Genomic DNA, 24,898 nt, shown 5'->3' with positions numbered 1-24,898 from the left:
CGATAGTAAAATCGGCCGTGCTTTAAATAAGGAGCTACTATGAGGTGATGATGATGAAAACATTTATTGACATTGGCTTAAATTAAGGGAAGGCTGGTCGGGTCCCTAGTCCGGGACACCGTTGGTAAAAGCCACTAGCGCTCTTTCGACGAAGGCTCGTTATTCCTCGAGGTCCGAGCTGGCCAGGGCCGCCACCCAGCCTTCCCACGTTGGCTGATTTATTATGTCAATACAGGTATTTTGTTGACAAGCCCATAACATATGGTATAACTTTGCCTTCTGGCCACAAAAATTTGCACTGCGCCGAAAAAGATTCGGGCTCAATGGCGTGAAGTGTTGCTGGATTATTAAATGACATAGCTTGTAACCTTCGTAGGTGACACTCTTCTCATTTACTAAGACCCTTAGCGGGCTTCGGGAATGTCTACCTTTCAAGACGCAAATGCTGTAATATCTCTGAATATGTTGCTAATGGAGAGGGGGAGCCTAAATCAGCAAGGGAGGACGTAGAAGGATTCCGGGGAAGAAAAGTCCGGGCCGAAGCGTGCGCGCGCTCGTTTCCTTCAACTCCCTGGTGACCTGGTATCCATATTAGCTACTTCCGTGCAGCTGAAGTCCTACATTGACTCAGAATTTTGCAGGCTAGCGGTGTGATCCTGCCACACATATAGTGAAATACAAAATGACGTGATCATTCGAATAAAAAAGCTTGATTAAAATCAACGTCTGTCAGCATAATGGAAACAGATTGTCAGAAAAACGAGCGATAATACCCAACCCACAAAAGATGCGAGAAAATGAGAACATAACTACTTTGGCCAATGGACCAAAAAGGCCGCATCAAAGCAACTTCAGCATGCCTGAAAACCAGCATGAAATAAAATGATTGATCCAGGACACTGTGCATTCACTGCATGCTCCACAGGGCAATGTTCAAGACGCATTAGAGTTCCACACGTTTTTATTCTTGTCAGGTTTCACACAGCACAAAGAGGCAGCGGGAGTTTTAGCACAGCATAGACCATGAAAGATGCCTGTTGACATGGAGTAGACTTGTTGGACTGAAGAGCTCCTTCACCAAAAGTACCTTGCCATTTGGCGAAGCTTGTCAATCTTGCTTTCTGAAAAGTAGGAGACCCGGTCATGGATTCCCTGCGCGTACGGAGCCTGAAACAGAGCAAAACATCAGATGTTGACTTTGTGCTTCCTCAACTGACAAACATGTGCATAATTAGCAATGTAAATTTTACTCTAATGAGAACCATATAATGAACAGCGCGCGTCCATCATAACAAAACAGAAATCAGTTTAGACAGAAAGAGTGACAAGTACTCGTGAAAATAAAGAGTGGATCAATAATTCTGCGGCCGGAGTAAATTACAAAGCGATACGCACCGATTTCGCTTTTTCGCGTGCGTCCAAGGTGAGCTGCGCCATCCGCGTCACTAGTTGTGGAAGCTCAAATATTGAGTGACCACTGTGCGACTCCATCTTGTCGTCCCAACTGCAGATAAAAATAAAAATTGGCCGTGGCTTAGCTCAGCTAGGCCAGGATATTACGTAGCGAAAGCATGTGTGCTTGGCGCTGGGCTGGCTACTCCTCTCCTCTCCAATCCAATCTAATCTCATCATATCCAGTGTAATCCAATACAATGTAGTCCGATCTAATCCAATCTAAACAAATCCAGTGTAACTAAATCCAGGTAAATCAAGAACAGTTCATTCCAGTAAAATATTATCTAACCAATCCTGTCGAATTCAATTCAAACCTGTTCAATCCAACAAGTCAAAACTAATGTAGTCCAATCCAATCCTGTCCAATGGTGAGTACATTCTATTTCACTATAGTGAGTACACGCTCGCCCTAAATCCGCATGGAGGAAGGAAAAACTAGGAGGGAGAATGACGTCACGCGGCCAACCTTCGCAAGCCAAGTGCCGATGAAGCAGCTCCCTCCCCCGTTTTTTCGCTCTCCTAGTTAGACCCTATGTTTTGATGTCGGTGCGTTTTAGTGCACGAGTTTGCCATGGCGCGGGCGCGCGGCTGTGTGCTGTGTGGGCTGCTGGGTGCTAAACACAAATTGTTTAACTAGGCCATAGTCTCCTCTGGTCGCTTTTTTTTTTTTTTTGTAGAAAGATTTCATCACTGATTGTTATTTTGTATCCTCTAAAATGAAAAGGGAGCCGTTACGATTCCAAGAATGCAGTCAGCTACATACCAGTCTTCTGACCTTCCAAGCAGCATGAATGAACAGTAGGCAGCTGCTGCAGCCCTCTGCGATGGTTTCACCCAAGCCATTTGGTAGTCCATTAGGCACACCTCCAAGATATACATGGCTGTAATCTCTTCCTCCGTGGATGCCTGTATAGGGGATGAAAAGAACGGGAAGTCGCGAATAATTATTCGAAATATATTCTTTACGTAAGGATGCCCGCATAAGTCTTTATTGAAATTACAAATTGATGGAAAAGAATTATCCGGTGAACTAGCTGATGCTTTTAACATTTTTTTCACAAGTATCGCTACTGCTCGTTCTACGTCATCCCATGCTAGCAAATATGTCTCCACTCATATTAACCACACAAAACACCTTCAGCCCGTAACACTGGATGAAATCGTGTCATTTATACAAGCCTTAAACAACAGTAGCAGTTGCCACATCGATGGTCTGCAAGCACGCTCAATCAAGCATGTAGTTAACATTATTGCCCCAATACTCACCTATATTTTTTTAACATGTGTTTGAAATCGGAAATTTTTTCAGCTATAATGCAGTGTGCAAAAGTTACTGTTCTATACAAAAAAGGAGATCGTAATGAGCTAGGAAATTACAGGCCCGTAGCTACTTTGCCGATCTTTTCAAAGCTGTTTGAAAAAGTCTTGCATTCGAGGATGGCAAATTTCATTGAAAAACAATCTGTTAACACCACACCAGTTCGGTTTTCGTAAAAAAACAAATCAGCTGAGTTAGCGCTGCTAGAGCAGAAATAATATATATTAACGGCGTTTGAAAACAAAATTTTAGCTGTTGGCATTTTTGTGGACTTTTCTAAGGCCTTCGATTTAGTGGACCGTAATATTTTGCTGGAAAAATTATTAAGTTATTATGGCATACGAGGACAGGCACTAGCTCTTATGAAATCTTATCTATCGAATAGAACTCAAGTTGTGAAAATAAATACCTTTACATCGAACGCTAAAACTGTACATTGTGGAGTGCCGCAGGGAAGCATTTTAGGGCCTCTACTTTTTAATCTATATCTGAATGATATCGTCAATATTAACTCCAAGGCAAAATTTATTATCTATGCAGACGACGCTAGTATTTTTTTCGCCGGCAATGATATTAATCTCCTTGTTGAACAATGTAACAGTGCAATGAAATTCTTAGAGGAATGGTCGAGAGTGAATGCAATGAAGATAAATGAAAGCAAAACAAAAGCGCTTATATTCAGGCTGAAAAACAAGCTCATACCTCCGCATCAAGATAATAAAATAAACTCATGATGCATCGATTTAGTCGAGAATTTCAAATGCCTTGGTGTCACCTTTTCCGCTAACCTATGGGATAATGATGTCAAGCATGTTCTCAGCAAATAAGTCAAATAACTGGTGTACTAGGTCGTTTAAAATATATTCTTCCCACACGCATCAAACTTTTGCTTTATAATTCACTCTTTCAATTACATTTGAACTATTGCCAGTTAGTATGGGGAAACACAACATCCACTAATATAGAGCACATCCACCTGTTACACAAAGAGTATCTCCGACACACATATAATGCTTCTTATACTGCTTCGATATGAACTTTCTTTAAGAACTCTGTTGTAATTTCAGTTTACAATCTTTATAGATATCGCTTAAGTCGTATGTATAAACAGGAAACCAACAGGAATGTGAACAATCTACGTAACCTATGCCAATTACAGGACAGAATTCAAAGTTACACCACGAGACATTTCGAACATTGGTCAGTACTGACGTCGCGTTCATATTACTGTAAATAGTGTCTTAAGTACACAATACCATAACTTTTAAGTTATTATAATTCTGTCCGTTTTGATCTCTTCACGGCACCCTACAAAGACCTCCAGGAGATGTATTTGATTTCTATGTAGTATTGTCTAGCATGCTGGTGTTTTCTTTTAAATTTGTAACAATACGTTCCTATGTTGTTTTTGGTTTCAAGTTTTACTAATAAGTGCTATCTTTACATAATATTAAATATTTATGTGTATCCGTGTTTTAATGAAGAGTATGTGTACATATATGATGCTGCCATGCTGGCGAAATAAGGGATTGTGGACCCGTCAAGCTGTCCATGGACAGTTTTTTTTTTTTTCTACAATCCCCTCATCTGTATTTGATGGCAAATAAAAGATTTCGTTCATTGTGACATCTATTCATTAGGAAGAGACGGGACCTAATCAATGTACTGTACATCTTGAAGAGGAAGATCTACTTGGAGTTCAGTTTTTCAAATGTCATAATAGTTCCCAATACTGTAAAATGCGCAGCGAGATCAAACTGGTTTCTGCTTTTCTTCTCAGAATGAGCTCTATTGTGAGGGCTGAAATGCAACAAGTTAGTGAAATGAAAAGCGCGATTAATCTATCTCTAAATGAACAGACCTTATTGCAACCGACTAAAGTATCTTGTCTTTATAAGTATCGGCTCACATGCTCCGCGAGGAGTAAGGTATTTACTAGCACAATCGCCACGTTCTTCTAACAAACGGTCACTTCTCTTAATCTGTCAAAGGTACAATTTTTTCCCGTTGTATAATAGGCGCATACTTTTTAGGCGATAAGAAACCTTATTACCAGAGCGACTGCTTATGAGTGGCTTTATTCCTACATAGAAATAACTATGTAATACAACACAACTCCTCGCTTCCGTGAACTAAAGCAAGATTTATTGGCAAGGGTTAAGGAATCTAGAAATAATTACTTTGGTCATAATCTTACTGACTTCATAAAGAACGAAGCCATAAAATTCTGGCGCCGCCTAAAAGGAAGCAAAAAGTAAATTAAGAAAACAAAAATTGGAAACAACAATATCCGATCCCCCTCGGATCTCTGGACATTGCAACGCTTACTTACTGAATTCACAGCAGCAGAAGAAATCAGCATTCAGAGCACACATTCAGCAGGCACAAGTTAACTCTTAGTTTTTTGGGAAGGGGTCATAGCTATGCCCTCAAAAACTTAATTCTAAAAATCGTTCTAGTCTCGAAGGTATACCAAATTGTTTTTTGTTCGGTACGCGGAACAACTCTCTCTGTCCTTGACATATATTTTCAAATTATCCCTTGTCACGGGTGAAATACCACATGGCTGCAGGAAGCAGGTGTGGTTCCCATTTACAAAAATCGTGACCGTTTGTCTGTACCAAATTATCATCCAATTTCAATCACGAGTACGTGCTGTAATTTCTTAGAGCATGTCATTGACACCTACATCCGGCAATTCTTAGGAGGCCGAAAACTGTTATCACAGTGTCAGCACGGGTTCAGGAAGCACAAGCCCACAGTGACCCAATGTGTTTGTATTGTTCATGAATTCGCACAAGTTCTTGACAACAATGGCCAGCTAGATTTGCTGTGTTTAGACTTCTCGAAGGCGTCCGATAAAGTGTCGCATGGTAGAAAGTTATTACACAAACTGGATTGTGTTGGCCTTCCCTCCTGTATCTTGTAGTGGATTTGTGCCTACCTTACAGATCGGTCGCACTTTGTGAAAATTATAAATTGCCCATGAAAAATGCTGTCCTTTGCTCATGGTGTGAACCAAGCCAGTGTCCTGGGGCCGTTATTGTTTTTGATCTATATCAGTTGTTTGCCTGACGTCATTCATTGAGGCGTTTCTGTCCGATTGTTCACGGATGATTATGGGACCTTTGAAACACAACACTGCCTAATGATCATGCAATATTACAAGCAAGCCTGCAGGCTATTCAAGAGTGGTGTATACGTGGGGAATGCAACTTATTACAGAGAAAACAAATATGTTGCGATCTACGAGGAAGAAAATAATCAGCGCCTTTTTTATTTACATAGCAACAATACAATAACAGAAGTAGACGCAGATAAACATATTAGTGTCATGCTTACTAATAAGGTAACTTGCTCTCCTCACATATGTGCCATTTGCTCTTTCACTTTTTGTAAGCTGTGGTTCCTAAACAGGAACCTTATGGGTGCACCTGTTCAAAGCTTAGCTTTCAGCCTATACGGCCTGCATCAGAAGAAAATCACGACAAAAAAATGGACATAGACAGGGCATATAGTGCGAAGAGATGACATGGAATGTTAGTTTAGGGTAAGAAATTGGATTCCAGGGAAGGAAAGTGTAGCAGGGGCGACGGAAATTTAGGTGGGCGGATGAGGTTAAGAAGTTTGCAAGGGTTAAGTGAATGCAGCTAGCACATGACCGGAGTAATTAGAGAAATATTGGAGAAGTCTTTCCCTGCAGTTGATATAGTCTGGCTAATATGATGAAGACGATGCCTGCATCAGAGGCAAACTTGAATACGCCGCTCTTTCATGGGATGCGAACAGTAAAAAAGACATACTTCCGCTCGAGCGAGTCCGCAGAAAAGCTGTCCCGTATATTTTAACTAAAACATTGCAGGACACTTTGGCGACTAAAGTGATGAAAGGCGAAAGCCTGAATGCTGCATTCTCCTACGTGACTGTTGCGCATGTAGCGATGAATGCTGCTACCAGTAAAGCGAGCGACTACTCTTTCACATTCTGCGAGTGCATTTATTCAGTGAATTCTGCTTGGCAGCCACGAGATCGCGCTCCTTGTATCTTCGCAGTTGTTCTACGTTTACTGTTGTGTGGTTGATTTTACCGAATGGCCGGTAATAATTAGCAATAATTAATTACGCAACTGTCACGAAGTAGTAATTATTAATTATTAATAATTACAATGCGTACTGATTATTAATTAGTATCTAACTAATTAGTCATTCAATAGTGATTGATCACTGATTGGCATATGACCATATAAGGCACGCATTCGCGCATACTGTGATGGGTCGAGACCTTCATGACATTATCCCGTCTCGACCAATCAGAGCCGCCGCAAAAGCGTGACACCTGCTGACGACAACGATGAGGCAATAAAGGCTTTCGTCTTAATATAAATAGCGCAATTCTTCTTTCTTACTAATGCGGCAGCATAACATACACCCTCTGGAATCCCGTCAAAAATTTAGTCGCCTCGCCTTTTTGCATAACTGTCTCTCATGTAGGCTGAAGTTAAACCTACCATATTATGTAAAACTGCTTTGTTACAGAAAGTCTAGACAACCACGCTTACTCCTTGCTCTAGTTTTTGCAAAAGAAAAAAACATCTTTCAACATAGACATTTTCTTAGAACTATCATTGAGTGAAATTCTTTTGCCCTTGCCCATTTTCGCAGCCCGCGACATTGTAAAATAATTTCAATTCTTACCCTCACTGCGCTTTGTCGTTAGGAATGATTGAGTTGTATGTGATTTTTTTATGTAGCCATATGCTTGCTCTGTGTGTATTTACGTTTTTCATGGATACCCCTCCAGCTTGAACCATGTGTATGTATGGTGTACAGTATTTTCAAATAAGTAAATAAATAGCACACTTATAATAAACCTGGAGACCGTAGGGATCCAGTTCATTGTGTTAATTATTAAACGCAACCGGCATTCGCCATTTACACCAAACAAAAAAGTCTAGCAGAAGGGCAGTTTTCTATATGTTCATTATGCACGTCTGATTCTTCTTGCAGGCCGAACATATCACTTCCCAAGGTATCCAAATTGTGCATGTGGTTGCCACCTAGACCCTTTCTGCCAACGCCGAGGCTCAAGGATAGGATATCAAAAATGAAGAAGGAACCTTCACAGCAACTTGCGGCACGTCGGTCTCCACGCCTTTCATATACGGCAGAGATGTATGGATGCCTCCACGCCTGAGAAGCAAGCAGACCGACAGGGCAGGAGACGCACGCCACGTCACCGGCTAGGCTAACAAAGTACACTGTGTGAATAGCATTCAGAATGCTGAGATTGTGTCCGCAAGATTGAACGCCTACTACTTGCAGTAGGCGTTTGAAAGCTACTGCTGTCTCACGCCCATCACACTTCTGCTTCAACCCAAGAACATTCGGAACGTGATCATGAACAGTTTGACATTCCAGCCCACCTCCTCTTTGGCCCAGAAATTGCTGACTCTATAATTATGTATTTGGCGCCATAATAGAGAGATTTAGCATACCGTGATCCGCGATCCGCCACCGTGACACTCTACCGCTCGTGGGCGGGGCGTACAAGCTGATTGGTTCCGATGCGCCAGGTCAATGTGCCGACATCAAGTATGTGGCGCCATCTATCGGCATCAAAGTGATCTGGGCATGCGCAATGGAACGCGCGGTGGCGGTCCACGGTGGCGGATCGCGGATCACGGTATGCTAAATCTCTCTATTAGAGAGTTTTAGCTTACCGTGATCCGCGATCCGCTACTGGGATCCGCCAGCGCGCGTTCCACTGCGCATGCCCAGACCTCCCTTGACGCCGATAGATGGCGCCACATACTGGATGTCGGCACAAAGAGCTGCCGCGTCGGGACCAATCAGCTTGACCGCCCCGCCCACGCGCGGTAGAGAGCCACGGTGGCGGATCGCGGATCACGGTATGCTAAATCTCTCTATTATCACTTTGATCTGGAGCGGTACCAAGGAAGCTGGGAAATTTTTCGGTCGCCACAGGGCTAAGTTTACGGTGCCTGTACGTTCACACCAGCTGAGAATTGTGCTGTCACCATCTCTCGCTGTTCTGAGACGCAGCGCTAAGAACATATGCGATAGCGTATATGGTTCCTGTATTGAAAAAGATTCCGGCGTCTGTGTTGCTGCTGCAACGCGAACATCCTGATTGGTACACAGGAGGATGACGTCAGAGCCACTTCTGCGGGACTTCATCGTTCGTCATTCTCTGGTCTTGTTTACGCGTTCATATGCCTCGCAAGAGCGTCAAACGGACTCCGAATCCACCCTAGCACTGCTGCACGGCAACTGCTCCTATCAACGCGTGCCAGTTTTTGGTTGGTTATTTTCGACTACAGTTCCCGACCACTCGCCCAAGTAATTTTGACTGAGCGCTATGTCACAGCACTTCCGCTTTCATAGACACCTTTGACACACCGTTTACGGAGTTCTGGTTTGGGAGATCACACGCTGGCAGTGTGCGCGCGCTGATTGGTTCCAGTGCAGCAGGCATGAGTTTAGCTGACGGGCAGCTGATGCAGATTTTGTTTGGTATTTTGGAACACTAAAGTGCGATAAGGCAATAGCCTTTGATTGAAACTTCGCTGATTCCTGGTTTTACTGCTTCTGCTTCTATAGGCTGTGTGGTGTGGCGTTCGAGGAAGCGCCAATAGAAAGGTGCCACCGGACGCCTGGATCGGTATGACTAGATTATCGTAAGCTACCAGCCAACATATAAAGACCCGCTATAGTACTCTAGAATATTCTAGAGCACTATAGCCCCTCTTTAACCAAGCCGTATGAGCATGTCTGCGTGGCCTTGGGATAACGTGAATGCAACGGTCTTGGAAGGCTGATTCTGATATCATCCTCCTATGTGAAAGGAGAGGCCCGAGTTGGCAGCGCCTGCCAAACGATAGTGCCATGTGATTGATTGAGACCTCTATGACGTCATTCCCATCTCAGGCAATCAGAGCGCCGCAAAAGAGTGACGCTTTTGCTGACGACAACGATGAGCCATTAAATGTTTTTGCCTTAATATGGCATCCTTGAGGCGAGCTGTAGCGCGTCGGGACCAATCAGCTCTGCGCACACTGGCGACGGGTGGGTTCACGGTACTGCGGTAACCTGAACGATGACAACGTATATGGCATGCTAAAGATATCTAATGTCGGACGGCATTCGTGCCAGCAAATACATCATTATATGACCTATGACACCGTAGTGCCGCTTGCGAGGGCCGAGGGCGACAAAGTATGAAGTCGCTACTCTGGGGAAAGGGTGGAGGGGGTTCTTTTGTTTTTTGTTTTTTGTATCTCACTCCTAGTGACAGTTGCCCTCATTTTTTTCTCGTACATCCTGATGTACCTCTCATGTTCCCATCCATCTCGTTGCTGTTATATTCATTTCCTGGCCGTTTCCGTTGGCGACCTTGGATGTACTTCACGAACGCATCGGCTCGGGTTCTGCACCGTATAACTGCTCGCACCAAATTACGGCAGGCAAATGCACGTCTAGGCTGCCGAATAGGCTACGACGTTACTTCTCTGGCCGCTATGTTTGCATTATACTTTGCCCCACAAGCAAGCTTTATTCGTGTGTGGCATACATTTTGCCTCTCTCAAACCACGTGCAACATTACCTGTAGTGGCCGTACTAACCTACGTCGCTTAGAACCGGCCCTCAGGGCGGGCAGCTGCGCTCCCCGGCGCTGCTCGAGTCGGTCGAGAAACATGCGCAACAACTAAAGTTTCTCACTGGTTGGGCTTCTAATAATTTCAGGTTGCTTGCAGATTACGAAACTTGCATACTCACGAGAAACAGCAGCGCTTACGTCAAGCCTGCAATCCGTCACATGCAACCAAGGTTCGTAAAGGCGTATGCGTTATGACAGCCAGCTTTCGGATCCTTCACAACGTAACCTCACGGCATGAGTTATAGGCAAGTAAGGTCTTAGGGTAGGGTGAGATGGAGTTTGGGCACATTCACTGGGAAAAGCGCGTTGAACCGGTATACGCAATGCTGTGGCGCTTCTGCTGCGCTCAGTGCATAACACTAGGCTGCAGAACATGCTCTGAACTCTTTAGCCGCTGCTTGGCTACTGATACTACCTAAATATGCTGCTGGACTAGGTGGATTCGTTATAAAGACAGGGAGCACTCCAGTCTTGGGAACATCTCTATAAATTGATCGACATTGCCCTCTCTCGAATCTAGAAACAATATCTTTTGTTGTATAGACTTTGTTCCGAGGTGGAGTCGTGGCAAGCCGGAGAGGGGGGAGGGGAAGGGTAATACATTGCCTTTCTCGTCGTAGGCAGTGTCGAAGATGTGCTTGCGTCAGGGCTTTAGAGCAAGTTTGGGAGGGGGTGCGCCAGTTCTACTAGCCTAAATGTCGCATTAGTTTCTCGACTACACGCTGCGCTGATAAAAGACGACGCGGGAAAAATATTTGCAACATGCTCAATTGCTCCTGCAACGGCAACAGCGAAGCTCTAGAGAAGAAATCCACAAACCTCAGCTTTCTCGCAAATATGACGCAGAAAGTCCAAAGGCAGAGCCCGCTCCAGGGTCCAGTCGACCGCCCGGAAAATGTCCTTCTCCATGTCAAGAAGTCCTGCCTTCTTCGTATCTCGCAATATGTGAGCCGTAACCATGATGAAATGCCACTTTTTATAGTTCAGGGACTCCTTATATTTGGCCGCTACATACAGCGATGAAACCCACAGGAGCTCCATCCTGCGCAGGCTAGCTACGACACGGACCTGCACATATCAGAACGGTCACCGCACGAAACAGTCATGAGACAGTCTGTAGTTTCCGGTATACCTTTGTACACACTCTTTAGTGCGTCGACTTGCGCTCGCGACATAGTTAAACAACTCGGAGTCGGCGATAGGAATAAGCGCTTTAGAGGGTCGTTAAACTAAAATGTTGCTGCTGCTCCCTGCAGCACTGATTTGAAGTCAGCAAGAAAACATCGAGACAAAGCAGCAAAAGGTAACTAGAACAATCTGAAATAATGTGTAAGCGGTTGAGTGCGACTGCAGGCCTTCGAGATAAACCACGGCCTAGTTTTGCGATACGAAGATTTTAATAAAGCCATGTGCATTTGGCACTGACTGTGAACAAACAAAGAGCAATAAGCAATAAACCTTCACTGCATTAAGTACGCCGATGTGCGTGTTGCAAGAAAACTGATAAGGCCGCATGCCGGCGGCTGTTGGCAGCAACAAAGGAAGATGAGAAGATTTTGGGGCGATGTCTTATTTCGTTGCAGTCTAAGTTTCACGAAACCCGATCCTGACAAAATAATTAATCAGTCATATCAACCTGCCTCTCTTACGTGAAATCAAGCTCTCCCCCCCCCCCCCCCCTCCTTTGGTAATTGCTTTAACGATGGTTGAAAAATGTACCTTGAGAAGTGTGACGCCAACCGAAGGTGTACGATATGGAAGTAGGAAGGTTGAGTGTTAAGCGATTGCTTCGGTTTTAATCAAAGATTCGTTTTATTTCATTATAGTTAGGGCTACCAGCGATTCTGCAGTAAAAAACGAAATGCATAAAATAATCACCGCAAGAAAAAACCAACAACAACAAAAAAAAAAAACACCTGGCAACTGCAATATTAAAGATCTGTTCAACGCTACATCGCGAGCCGCAGGTAATATCTTAGGCTCGCATGAATAAGGTGGTTACTTTTCTTTGCAGAGTATAGGAGTGGTAAAGTATGCTGAAACATGCAAGGAAGGTAAATAAGCAGCAGGATCGAAAAATATTCTATTACCGAATTTGAATTTTTTGTGCATTAAGACTAGGACAGTCTATTCGACTATGAGCCATTGTTTGCTTTTCTGAAGCCGCCAGGCTCGCGCAGCAGTGACGCTCATGTCTGAGTCAGTTGTTTATGTGACATCATGTGACACGTCATTGGGAAATTAGCCGAAGCTTCCAACTAGGGCAGCACTTTAGAGAGGGGAATGAAATGAAATCCTTGCATTTCGAGACAGACACCATACGGGCACATTCGCAAGCGGATTTTTCGGCCTGTTGCGATCTGCCAAATTGAGCACTATAAATCATATGATGCGTCAGTGGACGTGACAGAGTAAAATCAAACAAAAACATAAAAAGTGAAGACAAAAAAAAAAAAAAACGAAGCCAAGGACCTAATAATGCTAGCTCAAAATATTTCTTGATTAGCCGGGAGATATACCCCCAGGCAAGTTTTTTTAAGTAACCAAAACAGAGTAAAAAAATTGCACGTCAGCCTTATGCTTGTAATAGTTGCGTAGAATTGCGGAAAAACTTTAGAATTTATGGCTCAGATTATTTAGCACCATGAAACGTTGCCAAATGGCAAACAAACTACTGAGAGCCAGATGCTGAAATACTCATTTCCCACACTTTTAAACCAGATCTTTATGAAAAAAAAAAAAGCTAACATAACCGAAACCTTCTTAAACCAATTGCATGTTACGTTTGAATCGTAATGTACTCTATATTTTTTCTCATCTATGTTGTTTTTATTTTTTGTTTGCTATAGAATGAGATGTAGCTTACTCAACACGTGTGTGTATGAATGTGAATGAGGTCAGGGCTCCTCAAGTTGTCTTTACAGCTGGAATTCTCGAAACAACCTTGTGTTGAGAACTAAATTTTAATTTCAATTTCAGTAACGAAATAAGGTGATGCGCAATAACCGAAAGAAAAATGTACTTGAAAATTATCGCTGATCACGCTTTACCGCCCGAATAAAAATGCAATTGAATTTCTGTTTATTTTGGCCACCTTTCAAAGGAATTCCGTTTTTTGAAGCGTTAAAGCTTCGAAGAATGCGAGTGCAACTCGTTATCTATTATCTACATTGATACAGTTGCTTGCGCCGAAACTGCCAGTTTATCTCAACAAGTTAAGAAACAGCAAAGAGCTCTGTGTGACATATTTATCAGTCCCACTTCCAATCCAACGAAGATTTCACGTAATGTGAGGTAATTTATTACTAGGTCGAAACATAACGGAATTACACATGTCAAACACTTTATTCTGAATCTGATCGCCAGCTCGTCCCCGATTTGTAAACCGTTAAATATTATTAATCTCTAATAACAAGATTACAATTTGAAGGAAGAAGCTTCGCTAACCTGTAAGTACTGATCCATGAGTGAAACAGCCAAGAAGAGCGTATCCGGCAAGAAGTTTAGCAGGTCATTGGCCCTTATCAGCAACTCAACGCAGTTGGCCCGTATCCCTGGATCCACCAAAACTTGTCTCTTCATGAAATAGGGTTCGATGAGCGACTGCTTCTGGAATGCAGAGAAGAGAAAAATGCAAACTGTCAGAGGCAAAGACTACAAACATATAGGATTTGGACTAAGAATTCCGCATATTGAGCCCGCAAGGAAACTGTACCTTCGCTTCGGTTTGTACATGTGTCTAGAATAATATTAAGGTTTCATAATTTCTGTACACGCATTTATGCCTTGAGCCTTATATATGTCAGCCACCACCAAAACGTTACAATATTTTTTCAATGTCATTTCATGCTATACAGATTATAAAATAGTACACTGCGCGAGGGCAATAAGGACATAACGAAAAGCAAGGCAAGACGAAGCGCCATGCTTATAATATTAATCAGTTTCTGATCAGAAACTCCAATATGACTCAAAATGAAGAGAAACCAAATTTGAACTAGATTGAGGGTCCAGTGTCCCATGGGTGCATATATCTCAGTTTTACATACAAGCAAGGAGCGTTTTAGACATTGCTTAACACGAAATGTTCAGCTAACACCACCCGATATTCCTCGTAACTGCATGACCACATCTTGACATGTGAATTCTTTGTTGGTCATGTTTTGCTTATATCTTCATGTACCTCCACGGACAAAAGTGGTATATTCCAAGCGCTGCGAAAAAACTGTCCTCCAGATTTTTCCGACAGGGAAGCAGTTATTTCTGAGATATGCATAACGGTACCCGCCTTGATATACTTTTCATCTAGTCCAAGCAATTTTGTGTGGCCCATTTTTTTATACTGAAAAGATGCAATCGTTGCGATTCGCGTGGAGTATACCACTTTTGTCCGTGACTGTACGTCACTGGGAGAACAGTTGCGACCGAAATAGAAAAGTCGCGTGGCATGTTCGGTGGGCGCAGCAAAAGTAGGAGACTGTGAAGGAAGCATATATAATTTGCATACCGACCAGTCCGCTTTAGTGAAACTGCATTGCGGAAAGAACTCTACCGCGGGTGGGGTCAACGTGCTGATGGCGGCTTGGTCGGTTCGCTGGTGTGAATCGGCAACCGGTTTCCTTTTGGAAATGCACGTGTCTTCGCTTCAACCTGTACGAACGACATCTGTACTTTCATTCATTTCCTCTCTTTAGCAGAGAACTTAGATTCGCTATTTCAGCCGATTCAGCCGAGGAACGTTGCCTATAAAATACTCGCTATCAGCGCTTTCCGAAGGTTCAACTGTAGGCTCGAATCAAGGAGAGACTCCCAAATTGTGTTGAGAGATTTCCTACAAAGTCCTTCCGTTTTCGCGTAGCGAAAATACTGACGGATTTTAGCCAACCACACATCGTGTCACAACCTCTTCATTACCGGTTGTATCTTTAGAGTCGCTCTTACACTCGCGCTTTTTTATACCTGCCCGATGTTATAGAGCTGGATGATAGCTTTTTGTGGTTATTCATCATCATCATCATCATCATCATCATCATCATCATCATCATCATCCTGACTATGCCCACTGCAGGGAGAAGGCCTCTCCCATATTTCTCCAATTAGCCCTGTTCTATGCTAGCTGCATCCACTTGACCCCTGCGAACTTCTTAACCTCATCCGCCCACCTAACTTTCTGCCTCCCCCTGTTACGCTTTCCTTCCCTTGGAATACAGTTTGTTACCCTAAGCTAATTCTAAGCTAATATCTGCTAATTCCGACCACTGGCGGCTGCGTTTCGACGGAGGCGAAACGGAGTGGCGTTGTGTGCTGTGCGATGTGAGTGCACGTTAAAGAACCCTAGGTGGTCTTAATTTCCAGAGTCCTACACTACGGCGTCTCTCATAGCGCGAGTCGCTTTGGGAACATTAAACCCTACAAGCCAAACGTTCATCTCATACCATCGGGAGACAAGAAATTTTAAGATAGGAAGAGGTTTACTTCACACTGGGTTATAGCGCCGCCGATCTTTAAGCAATCTGCAGGTGGTCCTTAGCAATCGCCATAAGAACAGCCGCAACAAGGGAGTGGTTTGCGATTGCTCTTATACAGCAGCCGAAGCCTCGATTCAGAGCGCAGGGTTAAAAACTCATATACAGCAATGCATGATGCATACCTGTTGCAGAAGGTCGTTTTCTCCACTGGCATTACTTCCTAGTATCAAAGGTGGCGGTTGTGGGGCCGAGAACGTCTCCGGTGGCCGGGTGGCAGTTCCCTCTGACGTTTGGTCGTTCAGTAAGGCATTAGGATAAGTTGTTCTTACCTGGGGGTTCGGGAGCAGCGTCTTCATAGCGGCGTCCAAGTCACTTGTGAGCCCCTGTTCGGCGAATGATGAATGAAAATTATCGGGAGTGAAATTAACAAACTGGACAACGTTACAAACTGTTCTTCAGTCGAGGCGCATTCCGCTCATTCATATATGCCCGTTTCCTACTCATCTTTCAGGTGCTCGGACAGAAAAATTTCCTCACAAGCGCAAATTTAGGAACCGACATTTGTCACATTGGCAACTAAGCAGGAAGAGGGTGGCGACATACCATAGGACAATAGGTATTCTAAGACACCGCTTCAGCAAACGCCTGCTCTTCTAGGACAACTTGGCACCCAGCGCGAGATGCTCCGAGCAGCGGCGAACGATGATGATGATGATGATGATGATGGGTCTATACAAATGAAAGAGGTGAAAGTGAGCGCACGGCGCTCACAGCATTTATACTGGAGCGTCCTTCTCGGTCAGGCCTATAATGTGGTGCCATGCACTCCTGTGCCGCTTCGAAAAAACGGAGAACACAAAGTTGTGAAATATGTAGGCAGAGACTTTTACCAAAGTCGAGGTGTTCTAGAAAAGGAGGAGGAGGAGGAAGATTAGGAGGAAAAGCAGGGAGGCTAACCCGTAAAAGAAACTGGTTTGCTACCCTTCACTGGGTGAAAGGGGTGAGTGGATATAAAAGTTGGAAGAGAAGGATGGGTGAAGTTAGTACAGTCACATCACATCACGTCACAGTCATATCACGTAACGTAAAAGCAAAATCATAGCCTTTCGATTAGGCCTGTGCTTTTCATAAAGCGGAGCAATGCCTGGGAAGCCTTCACCGCAGACGATCGCCGTGGCCAGGGACCTAAAATCTTAATTTCAGTCAATGGGCTATAGGAAAAGTAGTGAAGAGAATATATATGCAAGCCTATTCACGTGCTGCATTATGTGGGTCTCGAAGCTTCCTCTCTCAAGGAGAGAAGGTCATTGTTAAAATAAAAAATTCAGCTCATCTCGAAAGAAAATTGAGTCCGACGACGATCGCCGTCACTCAGCTCCAAATGAATGGACGTTTTCGCAGCTAAAGATATTCTTATTTTGAAATAAATTCAAGTGCACAAGAACATGCACACAAGAGAGAAAACACGCAGGACTTGTGTGCGTGTTCTTGTGCGCTTGAATTCATTTCAAAATAAGCTATGCACCATCTAGACCGGACAGAAGTTTTGCTAAATGTATTCTGTTGATATGGCGTGGCTAAAAGTTGGCAACTTTTCTGTCTGGATTATAGTGAACTAGAATGGTGCACTATAGTCTGGTTGTAGGGCACAGCTTTCACCATGTTGACAGAATGGAGTTGCCGCAACTGAAATGTACATAATCTGAATGGAAATAAAATGATTTCACCTGTGTACGGCTGTCAGTTTGTAGCCAGTGAAAAGCCATGCTTGGCAACTAACTGACTGATTGAAAACACTTCAACTGGCTGGGGGACGGCTGAAGGGGTGGTTATCTATGAACTCCCATTATTAGACCGCACTTGCCCAGACGACCTTCCTGATACCAACTCATGCGGCCCAGTGCCCCGAGAATGACCAGCTAGTCCAGGTGGTGTTGCCAAATGCGCAGTTCTGGTTGTCACATGTCAGATGCACTTTCATTTTTGAACACGTCCTAGAAAGAGCAAGTGGAGTTCAACAAGGGACTGAAGGGGTGGCAGTGGGCGAGCTATCGCCAGGACTCGGATCTTAACGAGCGCTATTGCCTCGAATTGACCACGAGGTATGATCAACGGACACGGTAGCCTCAACGTAAGCGGTTTACATCCTCCACACAAGGGCCCAAGAAAGGCCACGAAGCCACCAAAGAGGGTGCTGGTGCCGCTGTCTCTAGTCACGGGTGCGGCCCTTTCTTACTCTGCCAGCGCCACTAGCACATATCCGCCCATTGGACGATGCAGCGATGCTCAGAGAGCTCTTAGGTCAACAGCACACGAAAAGCGCGAATAAAGGTTTCAACAGTACACGTTCTTTTCAGGGATTTATTTCCTTTTTATTTCCATTTATAACCTACTCTGGCTTCTTTCGCCTTTGTTGATATTGGATGCCATTAAAAGAGCAGCGATATGATCTACTCCTATTACTATACGCGGGGGATGTGTCCAATTTTGTGACACGTTACTGTTAATTTTGCGGTGTTTTCATAACCTAGATTTACAGAAACTTAATTAATCTTGATTAGCAACATCCCCCAGGTGAATCCCTGTATTACAAGAAGGAATATTTTATAGCATGTTGTACTAGGCGTCCACATCCTCCATACGAGTAAGAGCAAACAACGATTACGTCACGGACCATTCGCACAGTTTTACACAAGCTGCTCTTCTAAAAACTTTGATGTAATCAGATATTTGTTCATTTATAGTTAAAATTATTATTGCAGCGTCTAAAAAAATAATGAAGAGCACCAAATGAGTACACAACCATGTAAGGTCAAGGAAAAATACACATCTTTATTCAGACTTCCGGAACACCACTTGAAAACCTACAATTTTAGACCTGTTAGACACAAATAATAGTATATATAAGAAATGAAATGAACGTCCTTTCAGAGCCGGCCTAAATATCGAGACCAAATGCTGCAATGAGTTACTTAGTCTAAATCTTTAGGAAGGGCTACTTCGTAATAGCAGTAAAAAATAAAAAAATAAAAAACTGGCAGTGAGCTCATGTACGGAGTTGTCAGCTGAGCCCTCTATAAGAGAGCGACAATGCGATACCAGGAATGATCACTGAATGTGCCTTAATCACAAATCACAGCTGGAGAAAGAAAAAGCTAGAAACAGGAGTAAATGAAGACAGCTGCTTTTCACACATTACTATCGCAAAACGTCAATCTAGCTGCAGCGACAGTAGCAAAGATAATACACTTTTGCAGCTTTTTATGCCAGAATAAATGACGTATATAGCGTAGCTGAAAAAGCACAAAGTTCCTCGGCCAGGGTATTGCCTTGATTTGTTAAACACGATCTCGGTGAATATTTTTGAAATGGTTCCGCATGTCTTTCATTATATTTTTCAGCACCGTTTTATTTTGTCATTACAAGCGGTGGATTTATTAGGTTTATTGTCCAAATAGACTTAGGCTGTGCGGGACGCTGTAATAGATGGCTTACGTAAATTTGGCTCTTTTCTTGCACCGCGAATGCGACTACCCTCACACGATGGTCCGCCGGCTCGTTCACAGCCGCGAACCAGGAGTCACGTGATGTCCCATTTGCGCGAACGCTGAAGCAGCATGAGAAAAGAACGCGCTTATGACTAATCCTACAGTCGCCTCCCAAGAAAGGAGTGGCAATAATCAGACTAGATTTTGACGTGGCTTTCTGGCCCTTTTGTTATCTTGAAGCGTGTGAGTGCCTTGAACTATCTGATATCACGCCGCACTCAAAGCGGGCGATGCTCACGAGAAACACCAGTGTTTCATGTCGCTCGGCTTAAAACGTTGCATCCCGGATAGGCTGTCTCACTCGCCCAGGGGGCTTAATCTGCGAGAGGGAAGTGTAATTTGCTAAGGTTCTTAAGGTAAGAGGAGAAGAAAGAGATGAAAAAACAAGTGGAAGAAGCGGTAGCTGGTGAGCCTTGGACTGTCAGTTTCCCCGGCTGAGAACAAAAAAAAAAAAAAAAAAAAAGAATGAAAGAAAGTAAAAATAAAAAGAATAAAAGAATAAAAGAAAGGTTACGTACTCAGTACGTAACAATATGAAGGCTGATTTGCACAGAAAATTTTCAAAATTGACGGAACTTAGCACGAAAGGAAAAGAAAAAAAAAAACGAAGAATACGACCCAGACAAGCGCTAACTAGCAAATTTGTTTGTGGCGGCTATATACGAAATATGCACACATTTGAATAAACAGGAAACAAACTGGCTTACATCAGAAGAAATGTCGAAGGGTGAAGTGCACCGCAATGTAGCGCGTATTCCAACTTCCGTGAGGAAAAAAAAATGCGGAAACTTGATCACAGAAGAAGGCGGATGCAAGAAATCATATTCACAAACTATCACGGCAACTGAAGACTGACTGATACATGAATTTCGAGAGTTGCATATGCGGTAGGCTTCCATGATGTCTCGAACTAACCGCCTGTAAAAAAGCAGGGGCGTGATTGAACATACTTGTGTACGTCTTTTTCGTTTTTCTGTGTTCTTCTATCCTTATTGTTTATGCATTCCTGAGAAATTCAAATCCATCCTAATTATTGACCAATTTTTTTGTTTCAAAGGATCGCTTTGTTGTTCGTGCGAGGACGAGCGTGGTCATCTCCCTGAGCATTGCCAGTGATTGAATAAAAAAAAAAAGGAGACCAAGAAGAAAAAAAGACACAAATACAAAGAAATGGAAAGCTGCGTTTTCGAGAACCATAATATATATTTTTTTCGTGATTCTTGGACCAAAATTTATCGTTCGCCTAGCCTGGAATTGAAATTCGCGCGAAAACAAGTATTGTCTCCTTCCTGAAGAGTGCCGATCAGGGTAAACAAAAAAAAAAAAAAAAAAAAAAAAGAATGAAAAGATTATTGTAGACCAGTATATATGCAGTACACTCACCGTCTACACTGAAACCTGGCCAATTCTTCCTTGAAGGTATGTGCCATTTACCAAGGAAAAAGAAGGAGAAGACCACGGTGTCCTTACACCGTGTTGTAGACAGTCATGTTTCAAGGAACGACAGTCGCTTTAGACACGCTGAGTAGCGATTAAAAAAAAAAAATGAAGCTTGTCGCATAAGAAACGGTCAGCAATCAAATATGGTCAGACCTCAAACGCCGTGGCAGATTGTGAATTTTGTTGCTTAGCATTCGCCTTGCCTTCGCCTTCCATTCCAATAAGTAAATGTTTATTCTTTTTCCTTTCGAACGTTGCGTGGCACGTGCTTTGTTGAGGTGTATTTCACCCTTCGACGCAGCTTCCGAAGGAACTCTATTAGTTTTGTGTTGTGCAAACTGTATAGTTTGCATTCATTGCATAACAACCTACTTGCATAACGCTTGTAAAGCAAGCTGCTGTGTCTGTATATATATTTCATATGCCTTCTCCCACATCGTCACCCATCATGACCTTCTTTCTTCTCTCCTTCCCCTTCCCCAGTGCAGAGTAGCAGGCCAGATTTGAATTATTCGGGCCAACCTCTCTGCCTTTTCCTTTCAATAAATCCATCTATCTATAACAACCTACTCTTACTAAGTGCTTCTTGCCCAGTACCACTTTGCTTCTTTGCAATATGCTATTCTTCAACGTGAAATCCTCCGAACTCGTCCATCGTTTGGAGCTGTTTATCAGAATTGTGGTCTATATTGTTCAAATGAAAAAAAAAAAAAAAGTTGCATCTCTTCAGCAATGACACTTTATTGTCGAAACTACAAAATTAGGGAATCCAAGTAACTGCATTCCCATTTTTGGCTTTATTAATGTCGTGAATCGAGTATAACTGTTCAGTATCCGTGTCATCGGGACTAACAAGTGGCAGAGTTCCCCACCGTTCTGCTCTAGGCACGTTTCTATTTTGTTATGTACGTTACTGATCCTGCATTCCGCGTATCTCTAAGGTAATATATATGCAGCTGAAGCATATATGTCCCTAACAACAGAATATGGAACATATTTTGTTTTGTGTATGGAAAATGTTTTAAAGTATGATTAAATAGTTCGAGATGGACGGTCACCAAAATGCATGTTCGAGAACCCTTCTATAGTAAATACAAACAAAAAAATTGAAGTTGATAACTATGAGCCATGGTAAGCGGCGTATACATTATTCCGCTGAACAGTGAACGAAATCAGTTTCTGAAATTTTAGCGCACAAAAGAAGCGCAGGGGAGTCCATATTCCGAAGTGGTGTGGTTTGTTGCTTAGTTTCTTATGTAACTTGATGTAACTATGAAATCTTAACCAACGACTGCTTTCTCATCAATGAATTGTGTGTGGCGGTTAGAGCATACTTGAATCGCACCTGACTGCGGCAACGCCTGCACTGAGGCCAATTTCTCCGGCCACAATAGACAAATTACGCCTTCTTGCAAACCACGGCTTGACCTCGGCTTCGCTTTCCCGCTGTATCCTAACACGCTACCAGAAACTCTCACTTCAGATAAATGAGTATTGTGTTGTGCATTCCAGTGGAGCACTTGATCTCTGCGTAAGATATGAACTGTATACCGAGTTTCACGCATATAATAATGCGCATAGTATTTGACCGGTTTTTTTTTTTTTTCATTTCGGACATTTGATGATCATTTTATGTATCTGCTTTGTTTATTGTTAAGGCTCCACTCGCAACGTTTCCTCTGAGTGCAGAGCTGAGCAATGTACGAAGAGTCTTTATTTTTACGTCTATAGGCAAGTAATATTGCAAAACATTTATTTAACGGGGCCGGGGATGGCAAGGTATCGAGTCCAGGACTCCGTTAGCTTAAGCCGCTGCCCGGGCTCTCGCAACCAAGGAAAAAGAAACTCCTCTTAAATGGACTCGTCTATTTCATCAAAACATTTCCCGATGTTTGTTCATCGACATTCTTTCCTTGTGCCAACTACGTCGAAGCTCGTCTCCTGCTTTAACGTTCAAGTCACTAAATTTTCTGGTATAATATCATTCCCCAGTTCATTTCCTCGCCCCCTCCCCAAGCTTCCAGTACATCGCAGACTACGAAACACACCCTTGATGCTATTTCTATTATACCATTTAATCCCAGCGCTTAATGCGAATTCTCCTCCTGTTACCATCCGTTCAGTTTTACGTTTAAGCTAGCAACACACGTTACGCACCCCTACATTTTTCCAGAATTTATTTTTTGTCTCTCGCAGCCATCCGTTTATTTTCTTTCCTGGTTCGCACCTGCAACCCTTTACCTTCTGCCTTGTTATAGCCGTGTATACAGAAGGCGACAGTAGCGCATCGTATCGCATCGCATTTAGTAGCGCCTCACGGTAATGCGATGCGAAAGCGTTTACATGTAGCGCATCATCTCTAGCCTGGTGGTGGCGGCGGTGTCGCCTATTGAGATTGAGAGGGGTAAGTCGACTTACCCCACTAAACCAAGCCCTGCTTGGCGCATTAATGCGATGCGTTTTCCTAGCGCATACCCCTGTTTACATGAATGCGATGCGCTAGGAACCGGTTGCGATGCGATGCGCTAGGTGTCACATTCATGTAAACACGGCTGAGTAAACACCTCTGAGTAAACACGTCTGAGTAAACATGTCTGAGTATAAACATGTTTGAGTGAAAATACAACATCACCCCTGGCTTCCTATCGCTCTTATCTTAATTGGCGCCTTTGTGCTCTTTCCTTCTATAGTCGGATACACGTAGGTCAAGAACGGAGCGGTAAATACCCATCAAAGGAAGCCCTCCATGGAATGGCCTCGACTGGCTCCCGTGAGATGGCAGTCAACCACATAGCCTGAAAAAGTGAATTCTAGATTCGAGGACAAATTCCTGGGGGTCTGCTGAAAAGACCCCGCAGAAAATAAAAAGCGACGGGCTTTTATCCCCGCCACATGGAAAATGGGCCCTTCCCTCCGTCTCTTCAACTTCCCCCTTCGCACCACTGTACCCCTACTCCTAACAATACGCGCCAGGGTAGGGTAACAAAGGCACGTCTCCTTCCAATACCCTCTCAATACTTTCTTAGAAAGGGTGTTGCTCCTTCCCTTTTCTGCCTAGCTTCCGCTGCAGTACCGCATCATAAGCTGTCTCCTTCTTGCCGCGGCCTTCTTGAGTCGGGAAATGAGCTACTTTGATAATGGCAGGGAGGGGGGGGGGGGGGGGGGGGGGCTTCGACAATTTCTGAGATACATTTGAAATAGTTGTCTACCCTTTACTGATAAAGCCCTTTGCAGGACACGCTCTTTGTCCCACCCTTCTGGGTCCCACTCCTCCTGTTGCAGTGTCCTGTAATTACTTCACTGTAATCCTGGGAAGTGCACTGATATGACCGCCATTGTCATTGTGATCACGTGATCTCTGTCACGTGACGCCCGTGGTCCTGTCCATGCTCCGTTTCCGGTGCGCCACTTTTAACCCTCCAGTTTGAAATCAGCTCAGTCGAACAGTGCATTCGGACCGTGCAGTCGGCGACGTCTTGCAAACCGGCCTTCTGAAATTCCGGACGCTCAACAGCTCAACCAGTCATATGGCGTCTATGGACCGAACCTATCCTTGGGTGAGTAGCGCTCACTGTTTAAATTTGTTGGCCTAAAATTTATCGCTCTATCCCTACTGAAATATCAAAAGTTCTAGGTGGCAATAACCTCCTAAAATCTCATCTAATCGCATAGACTCTCATACGGTTAACATCATTATCATAAAATATCGTACATAATTTATGATAATGTCCAGAAGCGACTTGTATGTGATTTCGTATGTGAACTGAGTGAGATTGTGTGAGAAAATTTGAGGTTATTGCCTCATGCAATTTTTTCAGTAGGGTATTCCTCGCATCCGACAGTCGGATCTCTGCAGCCTTATTCTTTTGCAACCCTCACCTTTTCGAATAGTGCGTCAGCGTTAGATGTTTTTTTTTTCAGCTTCTTGCTGATACAGTTTTAGCATCCAGCTTTTGATTAAGGGGGGTGCTGGGTAAAGGTTGTGGGGCCCG

At 43.5% G+C, this 24,898-nt stretch overlaps 1 protein-coding gene across 1 annotated transcript in view; it reads right to left on the bottom strand.

The window, feature by feature from the left end:
- Nucleotides 1–954: 954 nt before the first annotated feature.
- Nucleotides 955–24,898, bottom strand: part of LOC146179319 (G2/mitotic-specific cyclin-B2-like) — a 234,298-nt gene continuing 210,354 nt past the window's right edge. Inside the window, exons 2-7 of the mRNA XM_084579872.1 lie at nucleotides 16,101–16,301; nucleotides 13,898–14,059; nucleotides 11,270–11,518; nucleotides 2,219–2,361; nucleotides 1,396–1,504; nucleotides 955–1,167 (exon numbers count right to left, since the gene is read on the bottom strand). Of these exons, the coding sequence (XP_084435998.1) occupies nucleotides 1,075–1,167; nucleotides 1,396–1,504; nucleotides 2,219–2,361; nucleotides 11,270–11,518; nucleotides 13,898–14,059; nucleotides 16,101–16,301 (957 nt within the window). The 3' untranslated portion in view covers nucleotides 955–1,074. The remainder of the gene's footprint in view (nucleotides 1,168–1,395; nucleotides 1,505–2,218; nucleotides 2,362–11,269; nucleotides 11,519–13,897; nucleotides 14,060–16,100; nucleotides 16,302–24,898) is intronic.

Source organism: Amblyomma maculatum, chromosome 9 (assembly GCF_055883805.1).
Source record: "Amblyomma maculatum isolate TAMU_Amacu chromosome 9, ASM5588380v1, whole genome shotgun sequence".
NCBI classification, from domain to species: domain Eukaryota; kingdom Metazoa; phylum Arthropoda; class Arachnida; order Ixodida; family Ixodidae; genus Amblyomma; species Amblyomma maculatum.
This window is presented reverse-complemented; position numbering and strand designations above follow the sequence as displayed.